At 34.4% G+C, this 27353-nt stretch overlaps 1 protein-coding gene across 2 annotated transcripts; it reads left to right on the top strand.

Annotated features, from left to right (window-relative positions):
- Nucleotides 1-24774, top strand: LOC150099179 (uncharacterized). Of its 2 annotated transcripts, none has more exons than XM_090403423.1 (3): nt 1-112; nt 7894-8186; nt 22475-24774. In XM_090403423.1, the coding sequence occupies exon 3, from the start codon at nt 22587-22589 to the stop codon at nt 23652-23654; it is 1068 nt and encodes a 355-aa protein (XP_090259549.1). In that variant the 5' UTR covers nt 1-112; nt 7894-8186; nt 22475-22586; the 3' UTR covers nt 23655-24774. The 2 variants fall into 2 exon arrangements, with proteins under 2 accessions (XP_090259549.1, XP_090259548.1); XM_090403422.1 differs by having other exon boundaries at nt 26-1198.
- The last annotated feature ends 2579 nt before the right edge of the window (nt 24775-27353 follow it).

Raw genomic sequence — 27353 nt, 5'->3', positions numbered from 1 at the left:
GTTTTCATAATGCAAGGCGGCGCGATCGTCGGTTTTAGAAAGATGTTTTTGAAATCTCAAAAAAGCAAAACATTTTAACTAAAACATCATAATATGTATTTCTTGTAGAATAGTAAGTTGTATGTTAAATGTGTCTTCAAAACATTTCCTTGAATATGCTCGTTTTGGATGATTATAATGACCGTTGAATGTTGCGAATTTGGAATGGTACGAGGATTACTGAGATATCATTGCAAGAGGTTAAGCAAAGAAGTTAGTTCTGAGCATTGCAGCCATTTGGAAGTAAGAGAATACATAACCAGTAAGAAATACTGCGAATACTGATGTTCCTTAAAACCTACCGAACTGCAAAATGTTGGGTCTCTCTGAGGCAGCAGTATTTATGATACTGATACCCTGAACAAGTAAAATTTTCCTATCACGCAATCCCATCATCAAATTCCTGCCATGTACCTTCAAGGGGTGTACAGGATATGATAGTACTACGTGAAAAATTTACAGCATTACTAACTTCCTATCTACAATTTCCCTCCAAATCAGTCTGTCACTTGTCAAGACTTCGTATCAATCCATCTATATCTTGGTCTTCCTCTGGGTCATTTTCCTGCCAACCTGGTGGAGAACACTTGTTTTACTAATCTTCCCTCGCCCATTCTGTTTAAGTGACCATACCACCTGAGATTAGCTCTGCTAATGCATTCCAGGATGCTGACAATGTCAAGTTCTTTTCTAATATTCTTTTTTAACATGATATTGCCATTGATGCCATCTGTTCATGCCTCTAATCTTTCGCGGGACTCTCATATCTGCAGTCTCTAGTCTTTGGTTAAGTGCTTTACTTCTGACCCAGCTCTCAGATCCATAAGTTAAAACTGATTTGAACACTGTCTTGTATACAGCTCAGCTAATTTAGTGTTCTGATTAATTTCTCTCTTATTCTATATGAATTTATTCAGTTGACTTCCTACTTACCAGCTTTGTTGATTCATGCAATCCCTTACCTCCATTTTTTGAAGGAATGAACTCAAGTAATCCTCCTACCATTTCAAACTCAAAACAATCAGTGCTAATTTTAGTATGATAATAAAATGTAATTAATCGATACAATATATGTTGTCAGTTGTGCAACACATAGTTTGGAGAGACAGGAAATTGAAGTCATGTAACTACTTTCCACAGAGATTTTAATCTCAAACAGGTATGGATTCTAAAACATTTGCTATCACATCAGTTACTTATGTGCCTGCCAGTATGCCATCTTAATCTTCCCCAAACACTAAATTTCTCCTTCATGAAAAACCGATTACAGATGTGTCTTTTCTCTCGAAAATTCAGGTTAAAACTTAGCGTAGTTTCTTTTCTCATGAAGCATTGCTCACACAGCCACTCTTGACATCATGATGTCTGGGATCAAAATAATACCAAGTAGGATGTTCTTGATATTTGCAATTTATTCTCTTGAGTGATTTTTTTCATGTCTTCTGATTGAAACCTTTGCACCAAATTTCTGCATGATATTTAAGTAAATTATGTATTCCTGTCAGCAAACCTTTTTTGTTGTTGATGTGCTTGATAAATCGGGTTAGAAGAACCTAGTCAGTGATTATAAGACTAGGTTGAAAGAACTACTTTGTAGTTCTTTCAACCTAGAGTAGTTCTTTCAACTTGGGAACAATTTGAAGTTTGGAGGTCTTATGTGAGGATTATATGAGGAGTGGGGCTCATTATCCATATTTTCCCATAACAAAATACTTCACCTGAATGCAATGATGTTGGATTTGCATGAATTAATCATAAATTGTGTTTATACTCCATCTGACTTATGAGTGATGTAAAGTTCTATTATATCATTCCACTTTAAATTTTCTTTCTCAGTCTTGGCTCTCCAAAGGGTAGATTCTTGATTCAGCAGTCTATTGCTTGCATTTTGTGGTGAGCTGACTAATATGTTGCATAAGGGAGACTCATATACAGTGATATTCTTGGACTTTTCAAAAGGCTTTTGATAGATGACCAAATAACTTGTACAAACTATGAGGAAGATGATGATGGATAATAGATTGGTTAGATTGCAATATCAGCAAGTTATGTATGATGGGACACCAGAAATTATAGGTGTCCCATCATACATAGGTGTTCTCATTCTCCTTACCATTTCAGTTATTTGTTAACAATATTTCATGTGGATTGACAAATGATCTTCAGTTTTTTGCTGTGATGCAGCATGTTGCAGAGGCAAAATATACAGTATGATGCTGATGTTACTCCGTTAATTTAAATAGACTTTTAGCATGGACAGATGAGTGGGGTTACAGTTTTAATTTTAATGTGTGCTGGGTGTTGCACATTGGCATGTAAATGTATACTGCATTTGTGGAAGATATTTGAGATCTAGGATTGTTTGATAGTGTTTCTTTTATTTTTTATGTAGCTCCCTACCCTCAAGATGTTTTTCATAAATTTTGAAAACTTATAGTATGTTCATACCGTGGGTGAGCTATAATTTTTTTTTTATTGAGTTTACTTATATTTTTGTATTTTTATTCATTTTTCACTTGGTCCAGAAATCCTCCTCTAGAGACCAAACATGGAACTTTCAAGTTACTTCAGGCTTCTAATAAGCAGAGTGGTGGTCTTGAATTTCATTGCACCAGGGGCAATGAAATTCAGCCACCACCTAAAAAGAAATCACAAACATCCATGCCCACAACCTATTGGTTGTAACCACCCAGTCAACCAGGCCAGCTTGAAATTCAGAGGGTGCATTACAAGCACTACAAAGACTGTAAATGCATTGCTGCTGAATAAGAAACATGCACTAACAAGTAGGGATAAGGAAGTGGTTGTGCCACTGTAAAAAAAACACTGATCAGACCACACATAAAATTACTGTGCTTTAATTTGGTTACCTAATTTCTGTTGTGATATGCACATCCTGAAGTGGTCCAGAAGTTACTTTGGTGATTTCGATACTCTGAAATGTTGATTATGGGGAGATTGTGGAGTTTACTGGCAAGGCAAGAAAGATATTATATGATAGAAAAATTTAATTTAATGGGAATATTTTAACCAAATAATACATACTGGAATAATAGATCCATAGACATTTTTTTGAAGTTTTATAAAGGTGATAAAGGGAGTGAAGAGTAGATTTTTACTTGAACAGGGTGAATGAGTAGAATGCATGGCTGGAATGTGTTTGACATTCCAGCCATGTTGCTTCCTGAGTGAGACTTTGTGATGAGTCTGAGTCCATGGAGGTTTGTTGTAATAATGACCAGTATTGAAGGTAAGGCCATTGCTTCCGCATATATATGTCATCCTGCTAAATTATTATTATTATTATTATTACTACAGGCATCTCCAAGGAGTTCTTAGACTCATCAAAGAAGGCCCTAAACATCATGTTAAGAACTTCCAACATTTGTGCAGTATCTATCATAATTTGCTTTGAAGTCATTCACAGTCATGGCAACCATAACAGACTCTTGCAACCTATTCCACTGTTCATATTAGTTAATCATTTGGTTATGCTGACAGAGTGGATTATCTAATATTGAAAATGATTCAATTCATAGAATTTTAATGATTGTTAAAGATTGTCAGACTGTTGTTACTTTGTTAATAATAAAGGTTTCATGAAATGTACTCCAAAATGTCAACACTGTTCAGGCTACCAATCAAAAACACATGATTGATTGGAACATTGATTGCAACTTACTAGATATATTTGATCATTAAAGAAAAGAGATGATCATTTGCAAATGATCATCTCTTTTCTTTAATGTTACACCTCCATATAGAGACTCATTGTAGATACCAGTGAATCTCATTTTTCTAATTTGAATGTTTGTACCTTTGATTGTGCAGTTAAGAACAATACAAACATTGAAGTTGTTATTGATGCAATTAATTATATTTAAGTTATTTCATCATGGGATGAGTTAGATGTGAAATCTTTGACCAGGTTTGAATTATAATCATGCGAGGTTTAGAAATAGTGAGATAAGAAGTTCAAAATCATTCAAAAGAGAACCTGAATTTATAGTTGTCTGAAAGATACATCAAGTTGTATATGCGAGACAACATCTCTGAAAAAGGAAATAAACAGGCAAGCTTGAAATGGAATTAAAGGGATGATAACCAGTGGTTTGCTTCTTACCGTCTGATCTTGGGCCACTACTTTTCAACTTCCTAATACTGCTAACGAATTAACAAGGGATATTTAGTTAATCAGTTATAATTTAAATATAGAGAGTGATGTTGGTATCAAGTGCCAGATTTCATTAGACTTTTATTTTGGCTGTATGAATGTGTTTGCTATGTTATGTTGATACGTACAAGGTTTCTCACTTCAGTGTGTAGAAACACGAGGCTTTGTATGTTATACTGTATTGTTGAGACTCAACTCTGGATAATGGTTGAGATTTCTGATCTCAACCACCACTCAGAGCATGAATTAACAGAGACCTGAAATTCAAAGAGAATAATAATTGAGAAGACCACATGGTGCACTGTTACAAGGATAAAGAGGACACTGACAAGTAAATATAAGGTTATGGTTGTACTGTACAGTGTTCTATCAAGCTATATCTGGTGTGTTGCATTCAAATTTATCATCTGATTTCTGTTGTGATTGGGAAATACTGGCAGGTTCAGAGACAAGTTACTAAGAAAATATTTGGCAACTCTGGAATGCTAAAGAAAACATAAATTATAGAGTTTAGTGGATAGGCAAAGAATAGATAATGTGATAGAGAGTTAAGTTGGTGAGAGATTTTTCTATATTAATACTGTGGTGATTATACATAAACTGGGGGGGGAAATTAAGATGGGGGTAATCCTTGGAAGTTGTGTAAGAGCATGGTAAACAAGGGAGTGAGTAAATTTTATATATGGAGAGGGGTGGGTAAATTGAATGCATTGCAGGAGCCATGAATGGTAATAGTTTGACTAGAATTGCCAGGTTTTGGAAAAACCAAATACGGGACATGGGTGACCCATGTCCAGTATTTGGTTTTCCAAATATGGGACAATTTTGGTGCATCTGAAAATATTATAGGAAAAGTTTGCTGCTGCAATCATTTGAATTAAAAGAATGATGATGCTTTATGCCATAAAATGCCATAATTATTTCAGCAGCAATAATCTTTTTTTTTCATTGCCAGTATTTGGTTTCACAAAATAAGTTTCAATACTTTTGGAACTCAAAATGTTCAATTTGTGTTTCTGAGCATAATATCTGATTGTACCCCATGTGCAATATTAAACATTCCTCTCCAGATTTTGTATTCATCTTCATCATTATGTTTTCCTTTTGCAACAAAATTCCATTCTTTCGGATAATTATCATTAAAAACACACTTTCGTTTTGGCATTGTTAAGGGCTTGCTTAAGAAAAGAAACAAATTTTAATTTACCTTTGTATAATTAATAAAGAAAATTAATTTACCTTTAATTATGTTTTATGTATTAACCAAATATTGCACATTTGAATAAAAGTGAAATATTATTTTTTAATAGTTATTGAAATAACATCCCTGTACCGATACCACACTGCACAATGTCAACATAAAAACTGTTTGTAAATAAGCACATGCAATATCTGTACAGAATTATAAATAAAATGCTTATGCTAAATAAAAAGTGACTGATTAAAGAGGCCTCTGTAAACTCAATTAATTTCCTTGAATTGTCAGTTTTTATGGCTTAGAAATCAATTTAAGTTGGATTATTCGAAAAGAATATTGAAAATTATAATTGCTTAACGTAATATTCATAATTTTATCTTTTCATTAAAGTATGGGACATTAGGCTGTCCCTACAAGTAAAATTACTAGAATCAGATCGACAATGTGAGATGGATAATAGAAAGAGCACAGGAATATCAAAATATCTACCTTTGTTTCCTTGACTATAGTAAGACTTTTGACTCATATGAAACTGTGGAATGTGTTAAGAACAATGGGAGTACCAGAGCATTTCATTATCCTTTTGAGGAATCTTTATTATGAACAAGAAGCTACTGTCCGAACAGATCTTGGAAAAACTGAATATTTCACAATAGGTAAAGGAGTGCGACAAGGATGTATTTTATCTCCATACCTGTTTAACTTGTACAGCAAATACATTTTAAGAATGGCAGGGCTGGAGGAGTCTTCAGTTGAAATTAAACTTGGTGGAGGAAATATTAATAATTTGAGGTATGTTGATGGTACCACTTTGCTAACAGAATATAAAGAAGATTTGGAGGAATTTTTATGAAAGTTAAAGAAGAAAGTGCTAAATATGGCCTTAAACTTAACCTCAAAAAAAAGAAAGATAAAGTTATGGCAACATGTGAACTTAACGATTTTGAAGTAGACGGGGAGAAAAAGGAAGTAGTTAACAATTTTGTGCTCCTAGGATCCCGAATTGATAAAGATGGGTATTGTACTGAAGAAGATTGTTACTCAGAAAGAAAGCAATGACAAATTTAAACAAGATCTCTAAAGATAAAGATATTAGCCTCGCAACAAAAATCAGAATCGTGAAAGCAATGGTATTCTCTGTGGTACTGTATGAATGTGAAATTTGGATCCTGAGAAAGAGTGAAAGTAGGAAGATAGATGCATTTTAATTATGAGTTTGGAGATGCTTACTAAGAATACCATGGACTGCAACAATAAATCAGTGATAGACAAAATAAAGCCAGATTGCTTCCTCGAAGCTATGATCACCAAGCAAAAATTGTCATACTTTGGACATATTATGCAAGCAAATAACAGTCTAGAGAAGATGATGATGATGATGCTTGCTAAAGTTGATGGAAGTAGGAGAAGAGGAAGTCCAAGAATTAGATGGGTGGATGGAGTTAAAGAAGCAACTGGAATGCACCAGGAAATTCTGAACGATATGGCTTGGGACAAATCTGAATGGAAAGTGTATGTTCCTCGAATGGCTCAATGGAACATAACAACAAATAAGTACAATAAGGGACAGCAAAATTTGACATAAAATACGGGACAGTCCCATATATATGGGACATCTATCAAGCCTATAATATACTGATGGTTGAGTATGACTTCCCTCACTGCATTTGGTGGTTCCATGATAACCAGATACAAGTAATAGAACAAGAATATAATTTCTTAGCATTTTAATTTAAATCAGATACAAGTAAATTGTTAATAATAATTAATTTGATATTATCATAATGAGGAGTGATGTTGGATACTATGGAGAAAATTTTTCATAGGTAATTATTATTATTTTTACCTGACACCTCCAAGGAGTCCAAAGACTCATTGAGGGTGGGCACCTTCTCTACACCTCTCCATCTCCACCACTCAATCCACCAACTACAGCGAACTGCATCATCTACTACCCACCACCACTAATATTTTCACAGACAATCACAAATTCATGTCCATGGCAGGATTTGAACCCACAGCCTTTTGACTGGAGAGTGGATATGCTAACCATTTGGTCAACCAGGCCAGCTGGATGGTTGGGGGAGCTGAATGTCAACTTATTAGAGAGAGAGATAACAACAAAATAAGCTTGGTCTGTTATTTGATTTGCAATATGCATAAGATTGTTTGCCACATCGATGTGATTTGTTCTTCGTTGTATTTTTTGTAATTTTCATTATTTTCAGAATTAATAAGAGAAATTGCTTCTAAAGCATTTGATATTCATTGTGTGTCTGTCATTAGGTGTAAAGAACTGGGCATTAATTGAGTTATACTATATTAAGTTTCAGCCTACTTACTTATATATTGAATAAGGATTAAATGCAGCAAATAACAGTAATCTCTAAACATTGGAACAAAATATGAGTTTCATCCATTCTCATTAATAAGCATAATCAGTTGGATGAACACAGAACTAATGAATTTTTCTCTTTTACAGATTTCTTGATGTAAATTCTACATAGCTGTCATCAGAATTTTATTATTGAATGTTGCCAGCATACTGTGAAGCCAGTAATTTCTCTGCATGATGGAATTGTAATATAAAGAAACCTCTGAAGGAAGTGTTAACTGCAAATTCGATTTCTTCTTTTGAGATTATAAAACAAAGTTCATTTCACAATCATGGGAAACAGTTAATGTCCAAAACGTCTGGAAATTCAGTCATGCCAGGAATCTGCAGAGCATCCTGGATTACTTTCTACTATTGAGAAAACTTTTGTCAGATTTGTGGTAAATTATTTTTGCAATTTTGTTATCTTATATATCGCACAAGGGTTCACACTAATATGAAGCATCATCTTTGTAAAACTTGTGGAAAATCATTTTCTCAAGTTGGTATTCTTAAAACACACATGCGAATTCACACTAATGAGAAACCTTTTGTCTGTGAAATGTGTGGGAAATCATTTTCAGACATTTCAAATTTTTATAAACACACAAGAGTTCATAGTAATGAGAAACCTTTTGTTTGTGAAACATGTGGTAAATCTTTTTCGCATCCCAATAATCTTAAAATACATGCAAAACTTCACACCAATGAGACCCCCTTTATGTGTGAAACTTGTGGTAAGTCATTTGCACAAGCTCGCGTTTTTAGAAAACATATAAGAGCTCACACTGCTGAGAAGCATCATACGTGTGAGATTTGTAGTAAATCATTTTCTCAAGTTTCAGATCTTAGACGACACTTAAGGATTCACACCAAAGAAAAACCTTACTGTTGTGAAGTATGTGGTAATTCATTTTCACAAGTGTCAGATCTTAAGAAACACTTAAGGGTTCACACTAAAGAGAAACCTTACACTTGTGAAACTTGTGGCAGATCCTTTTCAGCAGCATCAAATCTTTATCAGCACATAAAAGTTCATACTAAAGAGAAATCTTTTATCTGTGAAACTTGTGGTAAACATTTTTCACGTGCTTACACTCTTAGAATACATATAAGGCTTCACACCAATGAGACATCTTTTATGTGTGAAACTTGTGGGAAATCATTTTCACAAGCATATAGTCTTAAAATACATACAAGAATTCATACTAATGAGAAACCCTTTATTTGTGAAAGTTGTGGTAAATCATTTTCACAACCTTGCAATCTTCAGAAGCACACAAGAATTCATACTAAAGAGAAACCATTTACCTGTGAAATTTGTGGTAAATTGTTCACCTACTCTCATCATCTAACATCACATATCAGAAGAATACACACCACTCAGAAACTGTGAATGCAAAAACCTGATGCTTTTTTAAAATCTCATCTTCTCACAAAGTGGAATCTTTAAATGACATAAAAATTCACAGTAGTTAGTGTATATTCATTCATAAGCATGCTGATAAAATTTGCTTGATTTTACACCAGCAATATTTCCCCTCCCTTTGTGAAATTCACATGAATGTCATACTTGCACAGTAGTATGGTATGCAGATGATAAACTTATGTAAACAAGGAATTAGTGTACAGGAATTGAAATGTCCACCTCATTTATTGACAAAAGGTTATTTCACTGAGAAACTTATGTACTTTTTTTAAAAATGAATGTTTTAATACATGTTGAAAGCTAATTAACAAACTTTTTTGTTCATTTCCAGGTAAAAAGTACATCAAATCACTTAGATTTTTTTTAAAAATATCATTAATGTAGTTCATTTAAAACTAGCATAATGTCTTTGGAAAATGTTATCCTGTCTGAAATATCTGTGAATTTTAAAAAGGCATAAAATTATTAAACTAAAAAATAGTGAGACATGTTACTGATTAATGAAACAATAAGTGAAAATCTATTAAGAATTATGAATACCATAGTTATTTTTCAACATTGCTTGTAGCATGATGCTGGGCATGCATCTATAGTACTGCAGGCTTTTTTAAATCTCAGTTCCACATGTGTGAGATGATGCAGAACTCGTAATACTTCAGTATCAAGTAGGTGAAGGTTAAAGCAGAAGAAATTTTTTTTCTGTTTTTCCCCTTGGGAAGCTGGAAGTTGTTGTTGTAAGGAAACACTTTGTGAGGAAAGCTGTTTCAGAGTAGTGAGGCAGATGAAGTGAGTATCTAGCAGACTTCAAAATATTGTTTGTGTGTGTTTGGGGGGGGGGAATAGTGAAGAAGGTAGTCCAGTTAAGCTTTGTCACTTCTCAATCACTGGGTCTTTGCTGGCTGTTAATGTCTTTCAGTTTGTTAGTTTATGATTTATTTTTGCAAAATGAAGTTTTTCATACATTGCTGAAAAATATTTTGCAGTGCAGAAATATTGCATTCAGTAATTACATTATTATAATAATAAAAATATGAAAATGCTGCTATTTATTTATTTAAGCCTTTTCAACCGAAGTGAATTTAACTGTCTTTGATTGGGACTGGGTTTTACCTTCCATAAATTAATGAAAACAGCTGGTGAACACATAATAATGCAGCTGCTAAATGGTTTGTTATTTCTTTTCATTAATCTCAAACAACTAACTAGCCATCTTATTTTTAATTTACTCTCTGTAGATATATTTACACAATATGAATTATTCCAATAATTTGACAATTTCGTTAAAAAAAAGTGAAGGTCTGCATAAGTGCAGACCTTCACTTTTTTTTTATATTGTATAATGAAGAATGCTGAATTATAGATGTAATAATTTTTTAAATGGAATAAATATGATAAATTAGTGAAAATTCATCTATAGCATATCAAATTAGCAGTGTTTCCAGAGCATTAAAATAACTACCTGCAGGAGCTTTGAACAGGTGATATACTGACCACTACTATTAATACAATTAATCCATGGAGTAAATGTTATAAGTCAGTATCTGCAAGAGTTGAATGGTATAAGATTTAAAATATTTAAATATATCATACAGACTTTCATCAATGAATACTGGTTTGGGCCAGTCCAGTTGGCCAAGAAGAAAGCATTCCACTCTTCAAGTAACAGGATATAGGTTCAAATTCCACTCTAAGCATAGATGTTTGGGAATGTTTTTCACACCAACTTGTTAACAACTCACCTACTCAGATTTTATGCATGTGCACCCATACCATTCTAATCAGTAAGTGTCAAGATGGTTTGCAGTTCAAGAAAAAACTCTTTCATTGTTTGGAACAGAAATTTAGGTGAATCTTCTGTGCTAATACATTGAATGATAAATCTGTTAAGCACTGGTAATTCTAACACTGTGTAGTTGGGTAAGAAAGGACCAATTTCCAGCCACTTCACAGTTGCAACCACACACTGTTAGAATTTTTCTGTGGCATTGCATAAAAGTATACACACCAAAGCTGACTTCAAGAGTTGAAAGACAAAATTAGAATTCTGTAGTTTTAGTTACTTCTCAAACATTGGATTATACGTGGAAGAAATATATAAATAAATCCTCTTATACTCTATATTCCCCAAAGGGAGTAGGCAGGGATCATTTAGCCCTCTAACTATCTGAAGACAACTTGGCAGCCAGTCTTTCCATAGCCTTTGCTGATAGTGAGCCCAAGTTATCAGTAAACTAAGACTAGAGAGAGAGAATTCAGCAGACAATTGCTATCATCATGTAGGCAGCTTGAGTGTTGTGAAGCAAACAAAATTTCTACACCTTCACAAGACTCGTGATATTTTATGGTATCACTTCAGTTCTCTGAAAAATCGTGGAGAACCTAATCAACAACCTCACTAATCCATCTTTGCCACCTGGAGGTTTGTTAATTAGTGAAGTAATATGGATCCCACTACTGCTGATTAGTAGCAGATCTAGCCATCAACGCTCACTTTACCTTTAGACACAAGTCACTCTTGAAATTATTATGTGTTACTTCCATGGAATGCACAAACTTATTGCAGTAGTGCATCTACACAAGACAATTCACCATTCACAGTGCATATAATGTTTACTGGTAGAATTTTTGTCTGTTAATTGTGTGTGTTCTCGCCTGTTGACATGTATTTGGTATAAAAAAACAGTTTCCAGAAGAAAAAATCTGCTCCCTCCATATGAGGTTGATTACCTCACCTTCATTTGAATAAAAAAAAAAGTATCTGTAAAGATTCTTCTCATCATCATCATGAGAATCAAATGCAAATGCCTGCTCTCAAAACTGCCATCTTATGGTCTGACCCTTATCCTGTGCAAATGGTTGTCAGTGAAGTAAATAATGTGTGATGATAGAGTGCAGAAAACATCCACTATGACATTTCTTCACCACAGAGTTTGTACTTTTATCCCACTCTCCTCTACATTAATTTTATCCCATGGATCACTCAAATTGAATGACAGGACAATCTATACCTCTTTTCATTTGACTTGTAGTGCATAATCATTTAAACTTAAGGCTCTTCCATAACTGTGCCTTCAATCTACCATGCTTGGTGAGTTGAAAATCATCTTGTCAACTTCAGTACCACTAAAATGCAGTCATAGCTTATTTTATCAAGAAGGATCTCACTTCATTTCCCTTTATTTTTGTAATACCTAGATTTCCCAGGTGCATAATCATTTGAACTTCATGCTCTTCTATAACTGTGCTTAAATCTACCATGCTTTGATGGGATGAGAATCACTTTGTCAACTTCATTGCTACTAAAATGCAGGCATGGCTTATTCTGTCAAGAAAGATCTCACTTCAGTTTTAGTAATACCCAGATTTCCAAACAAGATTAAATTTCTCTTCTTGGGCTGATTTACCCTCCAGCCTTTATTAACCATGCTACCGGCCAGGATATATATATATACATACACGTCCAAGTTACCATGGATGTGAAGTGCATTTTAAAATTGTAATGCCATTGATATTACATTGAAATATATGACGGATATGAAGCATATCAGGATGCATATTTCATCTATAATGGCCGGTAAGGTGGTGAACACAAATATATCACATCCACAAATATCTCTAAAAAAAAAATTAGCTAACGCCCTGTTATTCCTGTATAGGGAGTAGGCAAGACCATTTAACCCTATCTAACTTTGGAGACTGAGTGGGCAGTTCAATCTCCACTGATACCCAATCAGAGATAGCTGGCCCAAGGCTATCACTAATTAAGCACGCAGTGAAGAGGCAGCTCAACAAGTGCTGCCATCTCATGGGCCCTAACAATATATTTAATACTTGAAATAATGTGGGTTCTATGGTCGATTTTCTTGAGTTTACGGGACGAAAAAGCCAAGTTTCTGGGAGAAAAAACCCGCTTGCCCGTGCCAGAGATCGACTAACTTGGGAACCGGTCGAAGAAAGGCTTAGAAAAATTTCCTCTAGTCACCGACTAGATTCAAAACAAGTCTTCATTCATATGGTCAAGTGCCGTGGTGTGCAAACACCACATTTACTGAGCTGCGTAGGCTATGATCATTAAACAAAAATTCTCATACTTTGGAAGTTAGCCGGTCTTGGGAGTGGACAGTAGGGTTTTTTCCCCCATTTTATCCTGGGGTTTTTCATCCCACAAAGCAGGCAAACTGGCCTTGAGAACTCAACACTACAGACATAGGATGCGTAGGGCTGACCACCTTATTCTGTGAACAGTTTGAGGTCTGATGATTAATAAACCCTCGACACCTCAAGGTAAAAGAGGGAAAGGGAGATGAGATCATACTTGTTACGTATTTTATTTAGTAATTCTTCCAGTGTCTCCACTCCAATATTACTCAATCCATTTCCAACTGAATACACTCGAATTAGTTACTTTTAGTGTGCACTGCATGAGCAAACTGTTGCTTATGTTAGCAAGTTGCAGAGGCATATTTGTTTATCGTATTCACTGTATAGAAGTACAGTCACTTAGCTAGTGCAGACAGTGATGGACTTTTTGTAGCTATGCATATTTCAGTGAATTACTTTAGTGCTTGCAATTTTACAGGTTATAGCTAGATGGAAAAAAAAGGGGCAACATCTGTTCGAGAAATATTATGTTACACACATTGAGTCTGAGAATAGAAACTTGTGCACAGGATTTTTCATGCACATATGGCTGGCAAAAATTAGAGGGAACATTGTGTATAACACTTTCAAAAGTTTGTAGATCTCTACCATATCATCCCCTTTCTCCTGTCTGCTAGCATCTGCAGTCCACACGCACTCTCAATCTCTCTCTCTCTTCATCTACATTTCAGTCCTGATATCTTTAACACTCTCCTTTGCACTGTGTCTCTCTTTCTCTCTACTGTATCAGTATCACTTCAGAAACCAGGAGACCAGATCTGTACACATTATTCCAGATGAGATCATCAAAGCCTTTTAAGGAAGCAAAATACCTTTCTTATTCTTGCATGTCAGTGTTTATTTCATCATTGCAATTATTCTTTGAGTTGTTTGCACTATGGCCCATGAACTTCAATCTCCTATCAAATAAAAACCCAGATCCCCAGACTGATCAGTTTCTTCAAGCATAATCCTGCCGATATAATATATACAATATAGAACTAGACCTGCCATTGCACACATAATACACCATTACATATCTCATTACACCAAAGTGCAGAACTTCACATTTACTAATTCACAATTCAGCATTCAGCATTTTCACATGCCGATAATTCCAACTTATTCAAATCATTCTGCAAGTTCTGCATGTCAGTTGCCTTCCTGATTACCTTGCCTATCTTTCCATTATCATCAAATAGTGTATGACTCCTATAAAATCATTTTCAATAACAGTAGGCCATGTTAAATCTTGCAGACTCACATACCCCATGCACCACATTTTGATGTATATAACTAGTTTATAATCCAGTCCCATATCTTCCAAATTATACAACAGTCTTACATGCTGAATCCTGTTAAGCGCTTTAGCAAAGTCCAAAGGTATTGTGAGTTATCTATTCCACCTGGTCTAACCAAATTATCACATTATTATAAAACATGAGGAAGTTACTCAGACATGACCTTCTGTTTGTAAACAATACTATTCTTTACAAAGTATAGATTCTCTGTCAGCCCATTTCTGTATGCAGAAATGGGTTGACAGAGTTCCAAAATCTTCCTCACCACTCAAAAGATAGATCGATAATTAGACACATCAGTCTTTCCTCCACCCTTTTGCAATGGAATTATATATTCTTTCCATACCTGTGGAACCATCCCTCTCTGAGACTCAAATTTTACACTCATGTCAAAGGCACAGCCAGTTCAGCTGGCTGTGTCTTTGACCATTCTTAGCATCCATGCTGAGATCCTGTCAGTCTCTATTGCCAAATTCTTTAGTTCATGCATCAGCCCTAGTACCTCTGCTTCATACTTCTAAATTTCTTCATCCAGTGCTAATGTTGAATATCCCCCATGTTGAGAGTTTTTACAAAATGGGAACTCATTAGTTGGTCGATCTCTTCTGCATCTACCATCTACATTGATGAGAATTATTCTTGTGTGTTCATTCTTTTGTTTCCTTGCAACGTAACAACAGAATTCTTTTGGGTTTTCTTTAGCATGGAGCCAGTTTCTTTTCATACTTCCACATAGCCTTCTGTACAGTAGGTATTCCTTTAAAGTTAATTTATCCTTGAATATAAATTGTTAATTGTTTCCTGAAAATAAATTCTGTAGTGTATTTGGACTAAATGGCAAAAAAATAGTCACCATATTACTTACAATTATAATAATGGAATTAACTCACATAGAATAGTCTTTATTAGTAGAATTTTCACCTGAGTATCCCAGGCATCATCAGTACAAGTACAAAGGCTAATTAAACAATAACTGATATATTCAGAAGGCGCCACTTAAGTAGCTAAAGTAAGATAACTAAAAACTGTCTTTGAATTTCCTAAACTTATTTAAAAAAAAAAAAATGTGTGTGTGTGTGTGTGTGTGTGTGTGTGTGTGTGTGTACAATTATGAAAGTTAGGAAAGATTAGCTGATTTATAGAGTACTATCTCCCACAAAGGGGATAGACAGACCATCGAATATGTTTAAGTTAGGAGAGTGAAGTAACATTTCACATGTTTCTTTGTAAGGCCTAATTCTGTAAATAAAGTTCCATTATTATAATTGTAAGTAATATGTCTACTCACGGTATTTCCTTACTGAAATAGTCACTATATAACATAGCCAGATGACTGTTTTGACTTTGGCGAAGTTGCATGAAGGCTACGAAGGTTGTTACCACTGTTCCTCTTTTCATTAGGTAGAAAAGAAGAACTGTGGAAAAATGGAAAAGAATAACAGTCATCCTTTGAAGACTTGATTTTTTTTGCTCGTGTAAGCAAAAAATCTCCTCTGCAATGAGTCTGAACTATCAAATGTACAAGTAATAAAAGTGTTTCTGAGTATTCCATCATGTAATTGCAAGGGTTGGAGAACGTATTGTGTAGTATCTTTTATTTTTACGTTCTGTGTGAAATAACCTGCTTGTATGCTTGAATGCTCGTAGAGACTAAATTCAGTTTATTACAAGGTATCTGCTAGAGGAATTGTCATGATTGAAGAAACAGTATACAGGCTTATAATGTGGAAATACTGGAGAAGTGAAGTTTGTTTTTTTGAAATTACTAAATTTTTTTTAGAATTGAAGGTTTCTAGTAAGAGAGCAGAGTATAATTATATAATTGTTTTACAGATCACAGATGTAAATCTGTATCAGTGATCAGTCTTAATAGTATATCTATCATATGCACTTTTGGCAAACCCAAGATAATGGAAGTTACATGACATGGTTGAAGTTCATTTGTGTTCCTCATTGTAGTTCTTACATCATCAGTAATTTATTCATTAATTATCAGATTCCTGATATGTGCCCTTCAAGAAGTGTGTAGAATACTATGATGGTACTACAGGAAAAGTTTGCATTTTATCTAACTTCGTTCAATAGTTTATTAGATTCAATAATTTGATTCTGAGTTTATTATTGTTTTAAAAAATAGTTGCTTTTTAAACCACACCTTAAATTCACTCTTCCTGTACTCATCACACCATCAAGCAATGTATTCCACTAACCACTTGCTAAGCAAAAAAATGGGTCCTTACTTTTTTACTCATGACCCTCTGCTATGTCACTGTAGAATAGCTATGCTTACATACCTACATAAATTATTGATTTTTGTACCTTGAACTGAAATTCCCCTTATGTTCTCTTTATGACACCCATAAAGGAGAGTATATAATAATCTTTCCCAACACATGATAAAAATGCTTAGTCTCCTTGTCTTGTCTTTTGTTGGCTATAACCATTTTCTTGTTTCTCCACATTTTCCCACAACAGTCTCTGCATTATTATTGATATTCTGCAATAGACTCAAGTTCCTGTCAACTCTATAAGATTCAAGTATAGTGCATGCCACTTTTTGATCTGTACTGTTGAATGCTTTCTGAAAAGTCAACAAAGCAGGCATGAATATTTTTATGTAGAGGCTTTCTCAACATTAGTATTTGGTGTGCAGTACTCCTGTGTCTTATGATTATGAATCCTGATTGCTCATTTTCTAGATTTTCTTCTTTTAGTTTCCTTAATTCATTCTGTTAATATAAGTATTTTTCCCACATGACTCTTAGAGCAATGGTTCTATAATTTTTGCAGCCCATTTTGCTTTTGTGAATGGATATTATTTCATCTGTCATCACCCCACCACCATTCTTCAGCATCTCCCTAGTAATTTCATTGTTCCCGAGGTTTTTATGGGTTTTGGGACAATTTACTGCCTTTGCAACCTTAACTCTCAGTATATCTGTTTTTCTTCTGTGCTTTGTTGTGATATTTCCTTTAATTCATTAATTAACTTCTTTTCAATCTCAACATCTCCATGTGTCATATGTAACTCTGAATAGTATATCTTGTCCAGTTGTCTCTTCCATTTGTTGATGATGTTTCTTGTTCTGTATTTACCATAGTATTTATGATATCCTTGTACTGTTCTAATTACCTTGGTTTGTTTCTTCTGCTGCCCTTTTCACTTCAATGCATTTCACTCTGTACTGTTTTCTATTTTCACAGAAATATCTCTAATCTTAATTCCTTTTTTTTTTTTCCCTTGTGAGATCCAACTCTTCTTTTGTCTCTCCTGTCTCTGGGACTGTTTCTTCTAGATTGCAGACACCACTCTGACTCTGAAACTTTGCCTTCATTTGTTGTTTAAGTTTCAACTTAATATTGGCAGTTACTAAGGTATGATTGTGTTCTGTGTGTGTGTGTGTGCTCCTTGAAATGTTCAAACTGCTGGAGTGTATGGCCAATCTTTTGCTTACAAGTATCATGCTAGCATGTTCTTTGTTTTTCCATCAAATGACTGCCACGTCTACTTTCTGCTGTCTTTTTGCATTCTTTCTCTTCCTTAATTGCTTTCACCATATGCATATTTGCCCATTATTCTTTCCCATTCCTCATCCATTCCAATTTTGGCATTCCATCTCCTCCAATAATCAGTATATATATATATATCTTTCTTTGGCATTGATTCCAAGATTACTTCCAATAACTATTTTTTCTTCAGTACTTTCCAAAGTGGATGAATTGCCCCTGGACTACTGTGATGTTCAATGGCCTTGCTGCAAATCTTGCCATTATCATTCTTTCATTTACTGGTTTGTATCTTAATAATGCTTCTCTTCCTCTTTTACTGAGAAATTTAATCCCTACTTCATGTTTTTGTACTATGCCCAGTCTCTTTCATCTCCTGTGGTTCTGCCCAGTGCAAGTCCAAGCTAATTCAAGGATCAAATCAGTATCACTATCTTCGTGAAAAGCAAGTAATTTTCAGGAGTCCATAAAGTATGGACATTCCATGTTCCTACTGATGGCATATCTCTTGCTAGTTTAACTCTTTGCACTTCTTTCAGTAGCTGACTTGTCAATCTAACCACTGTTTGCTCAGTTGGATATGCAGACCTTGTTTATCCAGACAACTACTAGGCTGCCATGTTTGTAGAGGAGGTCAAATACATCTTGGCAAGAGGAGGTTAAATGCATCTTATTTGACCTCCTCTTGCCAAAATGCATGTCTCGCACTTGACAACATTTGAACTACCATCCTTATTCCTATGGAAGCAATCTATTCAAGTTATGTTGTAATAGCATCACATCAGAACTCACTGCTATTGCTTTTCTTAATTTATCATCATCAGCAGCAGCAGCAAACAGTTGAGTATCTCCTCTTGAACCTTGAATTATATCATTGATATGTAAAATAACAGTTATTCATGAAGAGATGCGATCACTATAGTGTACTGTTTGTTGCCCTTCTCTTTCAAGACATTACATTCTTATATTCCGCTGCCTATAACCACATCACCAATGTTCACTTTAATGGAATAATTTACAGCACAAATAAAAATAATTAAACAACAGGTTTAATTGATTTCTGTATTTCATCTCAGTCATACAGACATCATCAGGAATACAATGCTAAAATTGTAATAACACACACAAATTCCTGAATTCCTAATGATGACTCTGTGACTGAAATTGATTAAACCTGTTGTTTGATTATTTTTCCATTAAAGTACAACATAATTGCAAACCAGCATCTAAGCCTAAATACTCGTTTAACCACATCACCAGTTGATTATCTATTCACATTCTTTTCAGTTCTATCAGTTTGTCATGTGGTATTCTATTGAATGGCTTTGCAAAACCTTGGTGTAGAAGAAAGTTTCAGATAAAGAAAAAAAAATCACTGAAAAAAATCTCCAACAAGAATAGCCTTTTCCCCTTTCTTTATATTAACTGCCTCTCTGATTTTCTCTTTGAAAATTTCTTCTACTGTTCTACCCTTCCATGGAACCTTAGGTTTAGATAAGTGTTGTCTAATTTCCATTTTAAAATTTTTAATGGATCCCATCTGTTTTGGTCTTTTGATGGGATCTACTATCCTATTAAGAATGTGTGGTCAGGATGGTGTTGATATTTCTTATGTGAGTATGCTAGTAAATCTAGACAATATGATGGAGAACTTTTTTTTTTTAAAAGAAAGACAGAATCCACTGCTAAAAGTCCCTCTTCTCAGAAGGTTGCACACTATCCCAAATGACAGAAATTATATATGGAATATAAAAAAAGCAGTTCAATTTTCCTCATAATGCATATGTACAGAAGAGAACAAAAAAAAAATAAATAAATAAAAAATAATGTGTTTTTTTTGTAGTCCAACCCACTTTTTTGAAAATCCAAGATGAACTCCAATTTAAACAGTAATGCAGGTTTGCAAAATTTAACTGCATCACAACTATTATATTTTGGTTGAAAAGGATAAAAAAAAAAAAAAAGTAAAGTATTTGTTGCATTAAAATCCCAGAGATATTTAGTTGTAGTCCTAGATTCATCGAGTTGTTAAAATTGCATACCAATTTATGTTTGTTTTTGATAAGTATGCAGAAAAACCATAATAAAGTGTCATAAAAAAGGTAAAGTTTGTTCTACAGTTTCATATATATGAGACATGTTAACAGAGAATGATATGCTTGCTAGGATAGAATGTGATGGATACAATACTGCAGATGACTTATGTTCTTTGCAGATAGCAGTAGTAGAAAAGCAAATAAAGAGGACATTAAAAAATGTCCTGTATTGGAAGAAAATGGTTTGTGACTGGAATAACATTTGAACATAAGCCAGACATCAACCATAACATTTGATAGCACAGACTATACTGGTTTAAAGAACATTGCAAATTGTCTATAAAGTGTATTATTTCATAATATGGAGTGAAAAATCATGCTATACTTCTTTCATGTTAATAGGTAGTGTGGATGTCATAGAAGTTCACAAGTCCATACCAAGTTTTTCTTGGTACAGGTATGAACTTTGTACCTTTGGTCGTGGTGCCTAGACTGCTGAAGTCTATGTGATGCTTCCTATATTGTGCCAGTTTAATAGTATTTTATAGACCTATGTTTCTTTCAACAATATATCACATTAATTTCATATTACTTTCTTGACTTCTTTCACATTATTGTGAAAGAAGTCAAGAAAGTAATATGAAAACAGTTGACTCATTCCCACTCTCAGCTCAGAAATCTTTGGGATGAACTGAGATGCCAGGTACAGACTAGACTAATGCATTGAACTAGTACCTTGACTGGTGATCATGCTCAAGGAACAGCCAAAATATATCTGTATTGTCATGGATCACCCTCTGCCACGTAAGTTGTGGTGTTAGGAACTGTCCAGTAGAACAACAATGGGCCCTTACCCCGCAGGTCATCAGTTAGTACATGTGACATCATTCTCTACAACACGTTCACCTCTCACAACATCACTTTCTGCATTCTCACAGGATTATGGTGGAGGCATGCCTTCACAGTCTTCACAAGCTGTTACGTCCTCATGCAGCATAGTCAGATATGTATTCTGTATAGTTATAATGGTTAATAGTCCAATACACAAACATCCTACTGATTCCAAGTGATTTTAGCATGTTCAAAATAACAGGTGGCTGTATTCCAAACTTCTGAAATGCTATTACAGCTACATAATTTCCTCACTACATGCTAAGTGCAGCTAGACAACTCTCTCTCTACTGATAAACACACAGATGTTGGCTGTGCACAGTGCCGCTAATGGAAACCGAGCTCTCGCAATTCTGTGGGCAGTATGAGGGTGTGTGCAGAAGTTGTAACAGCATTAATGGCAAGACTGTGTACAATCAACCCAATTAAACATACAGGTGTTTCATTGAATTGAGTTCTGATGAATTTGCCAGTCATTTAAAATAGGTGATGTCCTACATGTATTCCTGTGTGTACATGTTTAACAGGTATAGGGTTGTAGTGTATGCTGCTGTAACCTGTGTCATGGTGTAGTATGACATTTGTTGTCTTTACACAATAAAACCACAAATCAATCTAGCGGTTTTAGAGTAACAGGTTCAAATCTCACCTTGGGCATGGAATGTCCTTAGATGGGAGATGAATTTATCATCCATAGAGAGAGAGAGAGTGTGTGTGTGTGTGTATGTATATAACCACTATCTTGCTTATTGGTAGGTGGCTGAAAAAAGTTTTCTATTTGGTCCTTGGATTATGTAAAAAATATAAAAAAAAGAATAATAAAAAAAAAAGCCAACTTTGCTTTTCTTGCCTACCAGCAGTATTACTGTATCATAGGTTTACAGTCATTCATAGGCAGGAGTCATCAATCAGCGCTCACATGTTTTATTATGATATCACGTGTCAAATACACCCATGAGCATCCACTTTCTGTTCCATTCTGTAGTTTTATCAGTGGGAGGTTGTTTCACCTGTCTTGCATTATTCTGTTTATAATCATGAGTTGTACACAACAAACAAAGTTGGTTGCATTGGTGATGGATGCACCTGACATGTATGTCTATTTTTTTTTTTTTTTTTTTTTTTTTTTTTTTTTTTTTTTTTTTTTTTAACTCCAGTATCTTGTCTTGTGACTTTAACACACTTATTTACCAACCATAGACTATGCTGTGTTATACAGTGATTGCAATTCAGACTTCCATTACAGTTGTGTACTGGATATGTATTATATTTAGCAAAGTTTCAATAAAAGAGGCATCACTAATAATCATCAATTTTAATATATATCAATATTCTATTGTTAATTAATTGGGTAAACACTGAACTAATGATTTTTTCATTTTCAGGTTATGTGGTGTAAATGCTACCTAGCTCTCATCCAATTTTTACTGCTGAATAATTCCAATATAATGTTGATGCCTCTAAATTTTGGCTGTCTCCACATGACGGAAACATAATATGGAGAAATATTTTCAGAAAGAGTTAACTACAAATTCAGTTTCTCCTTTTGGGAATGCAAAACAATGTTCATTTCAGAGTCATGAAAAACTGTTCTCTTCTGAAAAGTCATTCCCACATAAGGAATCTACAAAGCAACCAGAATTACTTTTCACTGCAGAAAAAACTTTAGTATGTGAAATGTGTGGTAAATTATTTTCAAAGGTTGGAACTCTTAAAATCCATATGCGGGTTCACACTAATGAGAAACCTTTTACTTGTGAAACTTGTGGACGATCGTTTTCACAAGTTGGAACTCTTACAAAACATGTAAGAATTCACACTAATGAAAAACCATTTGTTTGTGAAACCTGTGGTAAATCATTTGCAGAAGTGTCAAATTTTTATAGGCACACCAGAGTTCATACTAATGAGAAACCTTTTATCTGTGAAACTTGTGGTAAATCATTTTCACATTCTCATAATCTTAAAACACATGCAAGACTTCACACTCATGAGACACCTTTCATGTGTGAAACTTGTGGAAAATCTTTTTCATTCTCCCAAAATCTTAAAAGACATGTAAGACTTCACACCAGTGAGGCACCATTTATGTGTGTGACCTGTGGTAAGTCATTTTCACAAGTTGAGCTGCTAACAAAACACACAAAAACTCACACTAATGAGAATTGTTATACCTGTGAAACTTGTGGAAAATCTTTTTCATTCTCCCAAAATCTTCAACGACATCTAAGACTAAGACTTCACACCAGTGAGGCACCATTTATGTGTGTCACATGTGGAAAGTCATTTTCACAAGTTGAACTGCTTACAAAACACACAAAAACTCACACTAATGAGAAATGTTATAACTGTGAAATTTGTGGTAAATCATTTTCACGATTTTCAGATGTTAGAAGACATCAGACAGTCCACACTAAAGAGAAGCCTTATACTTGTGAAACATGTGGAAAATCATTTTCACAAATTGGAACTCTCACAAAACACACTAGAGTGCACACTAGTGAGAATCCTTTTGTCTCTAAAATTTGTGGTAAATCATTTTCAGAAGCTTCTAGTCTTTTATAAGTATGCTTTCATCCTAATGAGAATGTTCATTGTGTAATATCACAATAATTTACACTAATCATGATTTTGCACTGACCTGACTTTTTTCTGCGAATCTGAAAGGAATAGCAAATATTTTAAAAACAGTAACCAAGTATTAATACAAAATCGTGTATTGAACATTATATTATGGAAGCATAATAATCATTACAGTAAGCAATTCTCGCACTACAGTAGGCCAACAAAATTTTAAGTTGGACTTGATTATGTTGTTGCTTGGACACTCAAGAATGTATTTGAAATAACTGGTATCCTGTGAACAAATATTCTATTGAGAAACATTTGTGATCTCTCACTCTCTTTTATAGACTTTATAGATAAGAATGCTCTAAATTATATCAAAGTTAAAAGTTTTTTGCTCCCATAGGTAAAACATTCTATGTTTGAATTCATTTTGACATATTCAGAAATCTTTGAAATCATTAAAGTGCCTCACTTAAAAGTAATATAATCTGTCTTCTATAAAATGTCATAATGCAAAATTCTGTCATATCCACATTGATATCTGTGAATTTCAGTAAAACATTTTGCTAGTTATGAAATCATGAAATTGATTTGAAATTGTTACTAGTTGTCAATAATTTGAAAAGGAGAGACCTGTAAAACTTCATCTAAGGTCTCATCTTGCATTTAATATGCTTGTTGATAGTTACATTTTTTAAAAAAATAATTAGTACATTCAGTTTATACATTTTAACATATGACTTAAATTTAACTGTTAATTCTGAACAACCATCCAGCCATGTATCTTATTACATTTTTATTTCATCTATTTTTTAAATGAGAGACAGTTACCTAAAAACGGAGTATTGTAGAAGGGAGTTTGAGTATTGCATTTGGTGATAGCATCAGAAAATTTATCCATAACCATTTTGCATTCATTTAATAAATTATCAGCCTTCACCTGAGAGGTGGCTTATCATGTGGAATTTTCAATGAAGGGGTATATCAAAAACTATAAAGCTGGTGATTATAACACACTTAGGAATCCGCATGCAGTAGTACATGAAAAATGGTCAAGAGATATTTATGGAATATATCATATCATATTACTAACCAAAGATCAGGAAGATTAATTAGGTGGAAGTTAAGCAGATGTATATCATCATTAAGAAGGAAATATGAAGGAGAAAAGTGATTAGCAGGCCTAGATTTTGCTTTAACAGTGACTGACACTGTTAAAGCAAAATCCAGGTTATCAGTGGAAATTAACTAATCAGGGGAAAGGAAATCTCAGCGTTTTGAAAATCCATGCAGAAATTATTTCTGCTTGGATTTTCAAATAGTAGCCTAGCTGGGAAGATGCATCACATTAAAACTTTCTCATATTAAAACAAGGATTAAAACAAGAATATAATTTCTTGTCAAGTATAATTTGTTCCAGGTTATTTCTATATTTCACTAGGTTTTGTATCAAATAGTGGTGTAAACATGATAATAAATAATAGAAATAATGCAAATTAGAAATAAGCATTTCTTTGCATAGCATAAGATATGACAAAAAAAAACCTTGATAGCTAATATTTGGCTAGTATTTTAACTTAAACTATCACAGATTAGTACACCTATATGAACTATTTGAAAACAAGTTATGCCAACTCTCTCTAACTGGTTTGAGTTAAGTGAAATAGATGAGCTGGATTAAAGAAAAGGAAAATTTATTTTGAAGGAGATATATAAGTGGGTCCAGCAGGGCTTAGTACTGCGACCTGTATTGTATAACCTTGATATCAATGACATTGTCAGTGGATTGCAGGGAGATATTCAGTTGTTTACAGATGAAAAGCTGTGAAGTGTTATTAGTAATAGTGCAGAGGTGGTGGTAGCCTTGCAAGAAGATTTAAATGAACTGGACAGGTGGTCTTGAAGTTTGGGATACATCGATGGGAGGCTGTACTCTGCAGGAGAAGCTGTACTGGAGGAAGTAGGAGAAGACAAGAAATCTGGGTAATGATTGCTAGAAACAGGAAAGGAATGGAATTACCTGAGATCAAGAGGAAGCAGTTGCACTTGAAGAGGATTCTCAAATGAATAAGCACAAAGGGAAATGGCTCCAGTTGAGCATGGAGAAATCACATCAAATGTGATTTCTCCATGATATCAGTCAAACTAGCTGTAGATCCCGGAATGAGCTGTTGTGTTTGTATACAAATGCTAGAAGTGTAAGAAACGAGGCAGATGAAATGGTTGCATTAATTGAATCTATTCACCCAAAAATTGTTGGAATAAGTGAGACGAGGATGACATCATGACAGGAATAGAGATGGAAGGATATGATGTGTTTTGTGAAGATAGTAAGGGTAAAAAGGGAGGGGGAGTGCTATTGATGATAGAGAAAGAGTTATGTCCTTACAAAGTAGAGATGTAAGAGGGAAATAGGGTTAAGGTGTTGGAGAAGCTTGTGAGAACTGGGATGACGACAGTGGTATTATCTTTGATAGACAGCATTGATTTGCTAAAGGGAGATCATGTTTTAGTAATCTACTAAAAGTTGCCCAGTCCTGAAGATACGTCAAGTGCAAATTTTGTTTGCTTACACTTGGATAAAGGATTAAACTAAATATATAATTTTTAGTTTAACCAAGTGGAAAAAACTTCCAACATCTTTCTCTAATCCAAAGTAATTTAATAATAAAGAGACACCTTTTGGCAACTGGCATATGGAAATATGAGTTCTGCATTGCTTCAACCTTGGTATCACCCCTGGGTCTTGCTCCCACTGAAGAGACTTCAATAAAGGTCAAAACCAGTCTGGGTAGTGACACCATAATGCACACATCTTGCAGACATTATACATGTCTGCAAGATGTGCTTTACATTATGGGATGCTAAGGAAAGTGATGAGGTTCACCTTTGCACGAGTTGCCCCAATTCTGAAGGTACGGTGGAACCTCGGTTGTCGAACAACTTGCATCTCAAACAATCAATTCCCAAACAAAAAATGCACTGTTTCCCAAACCGGCAACGACGAGCTCTGTGGGCTAAGATGTAAGGTGTAGAGCATCAGCCTCTGCTCAGTGCAGACACCTGCTTGAATTTGAAGTGCCTTTTCTTGATTTTCTTTGTGTTTTGTTGTTTTTTCATTAATCATTATGAAATGAGCCACCATGGGGCCGACGAAGGATGGTGATAGCAAAATGAAAAGAAAGATTAGAACCATGATAGAGATGAGAAAAGAAATCATATCAAACATAAATTTTCACATGGTATATTCCAGTAATTGGACCACATTTTTTTTAATAAGCTATATAAAACAATGAATTAATAAAAGACCCGACAAGTTTCGTAAGTCGTTTGACTTACATCATCAGGGGTAACAGGTAACTTAAAGTTTAAAACACAAAGAGATTCTTTGTGTTTTAAACTTTATCACATATAAACACATTGAGTCTGGTTGGGTAAACACTGACAATAGAGAAGTAACTTGGAGAAACTCAAGTGGTTGCTCTTGATCTTGAAATCATTACTTGGAAGCTTGTCATTTACTAAGTGAACACTGGATTCTGCCAGTCTTCCTCCACAATATATTATGTTATGTGACACCTCCAGGGAGTCCACACCTTTAGAAACAGGTGGTGAAGGTAATAGATTGCAAGGATTTTATCCTGTCTGGCATCAAGGCTTCATACCATGCTACCAACATATTATTCCTTTTATTTT

This window comes from Typopeltis vanoorti, chromosome 14 (genome assembly GCF_054136105.1).
Source record: "Typopeltis vanoorti isolate ZY-2024b chromosome 14, IOZ_Tvanoo_1.0, whole genome shotgun sequence".
Taxonomy (NCBI): domain Eukaryota; kingdom Metazoa; phylum Arthropoda; class Arachnida; order Uropygi; family Thelyphonidae; genus Typopeltis; species Typopeltis vanoorti.
The sequence above is the reverse complement of the archived record's forward strand: the minus strand, read 5'-3'. Positions and strand labels throughout refer to the sequence as shown.

What these genes read in the sequence shown, in the direction of transcription:
- LOC150099179 (XM_090403423.1), top strand. Translation starts at nt 22,587, where the DNA reads ATGGAGAAATATTTTCAGAAAGAGTTAACTACAAATTCAGTTTCTCCT.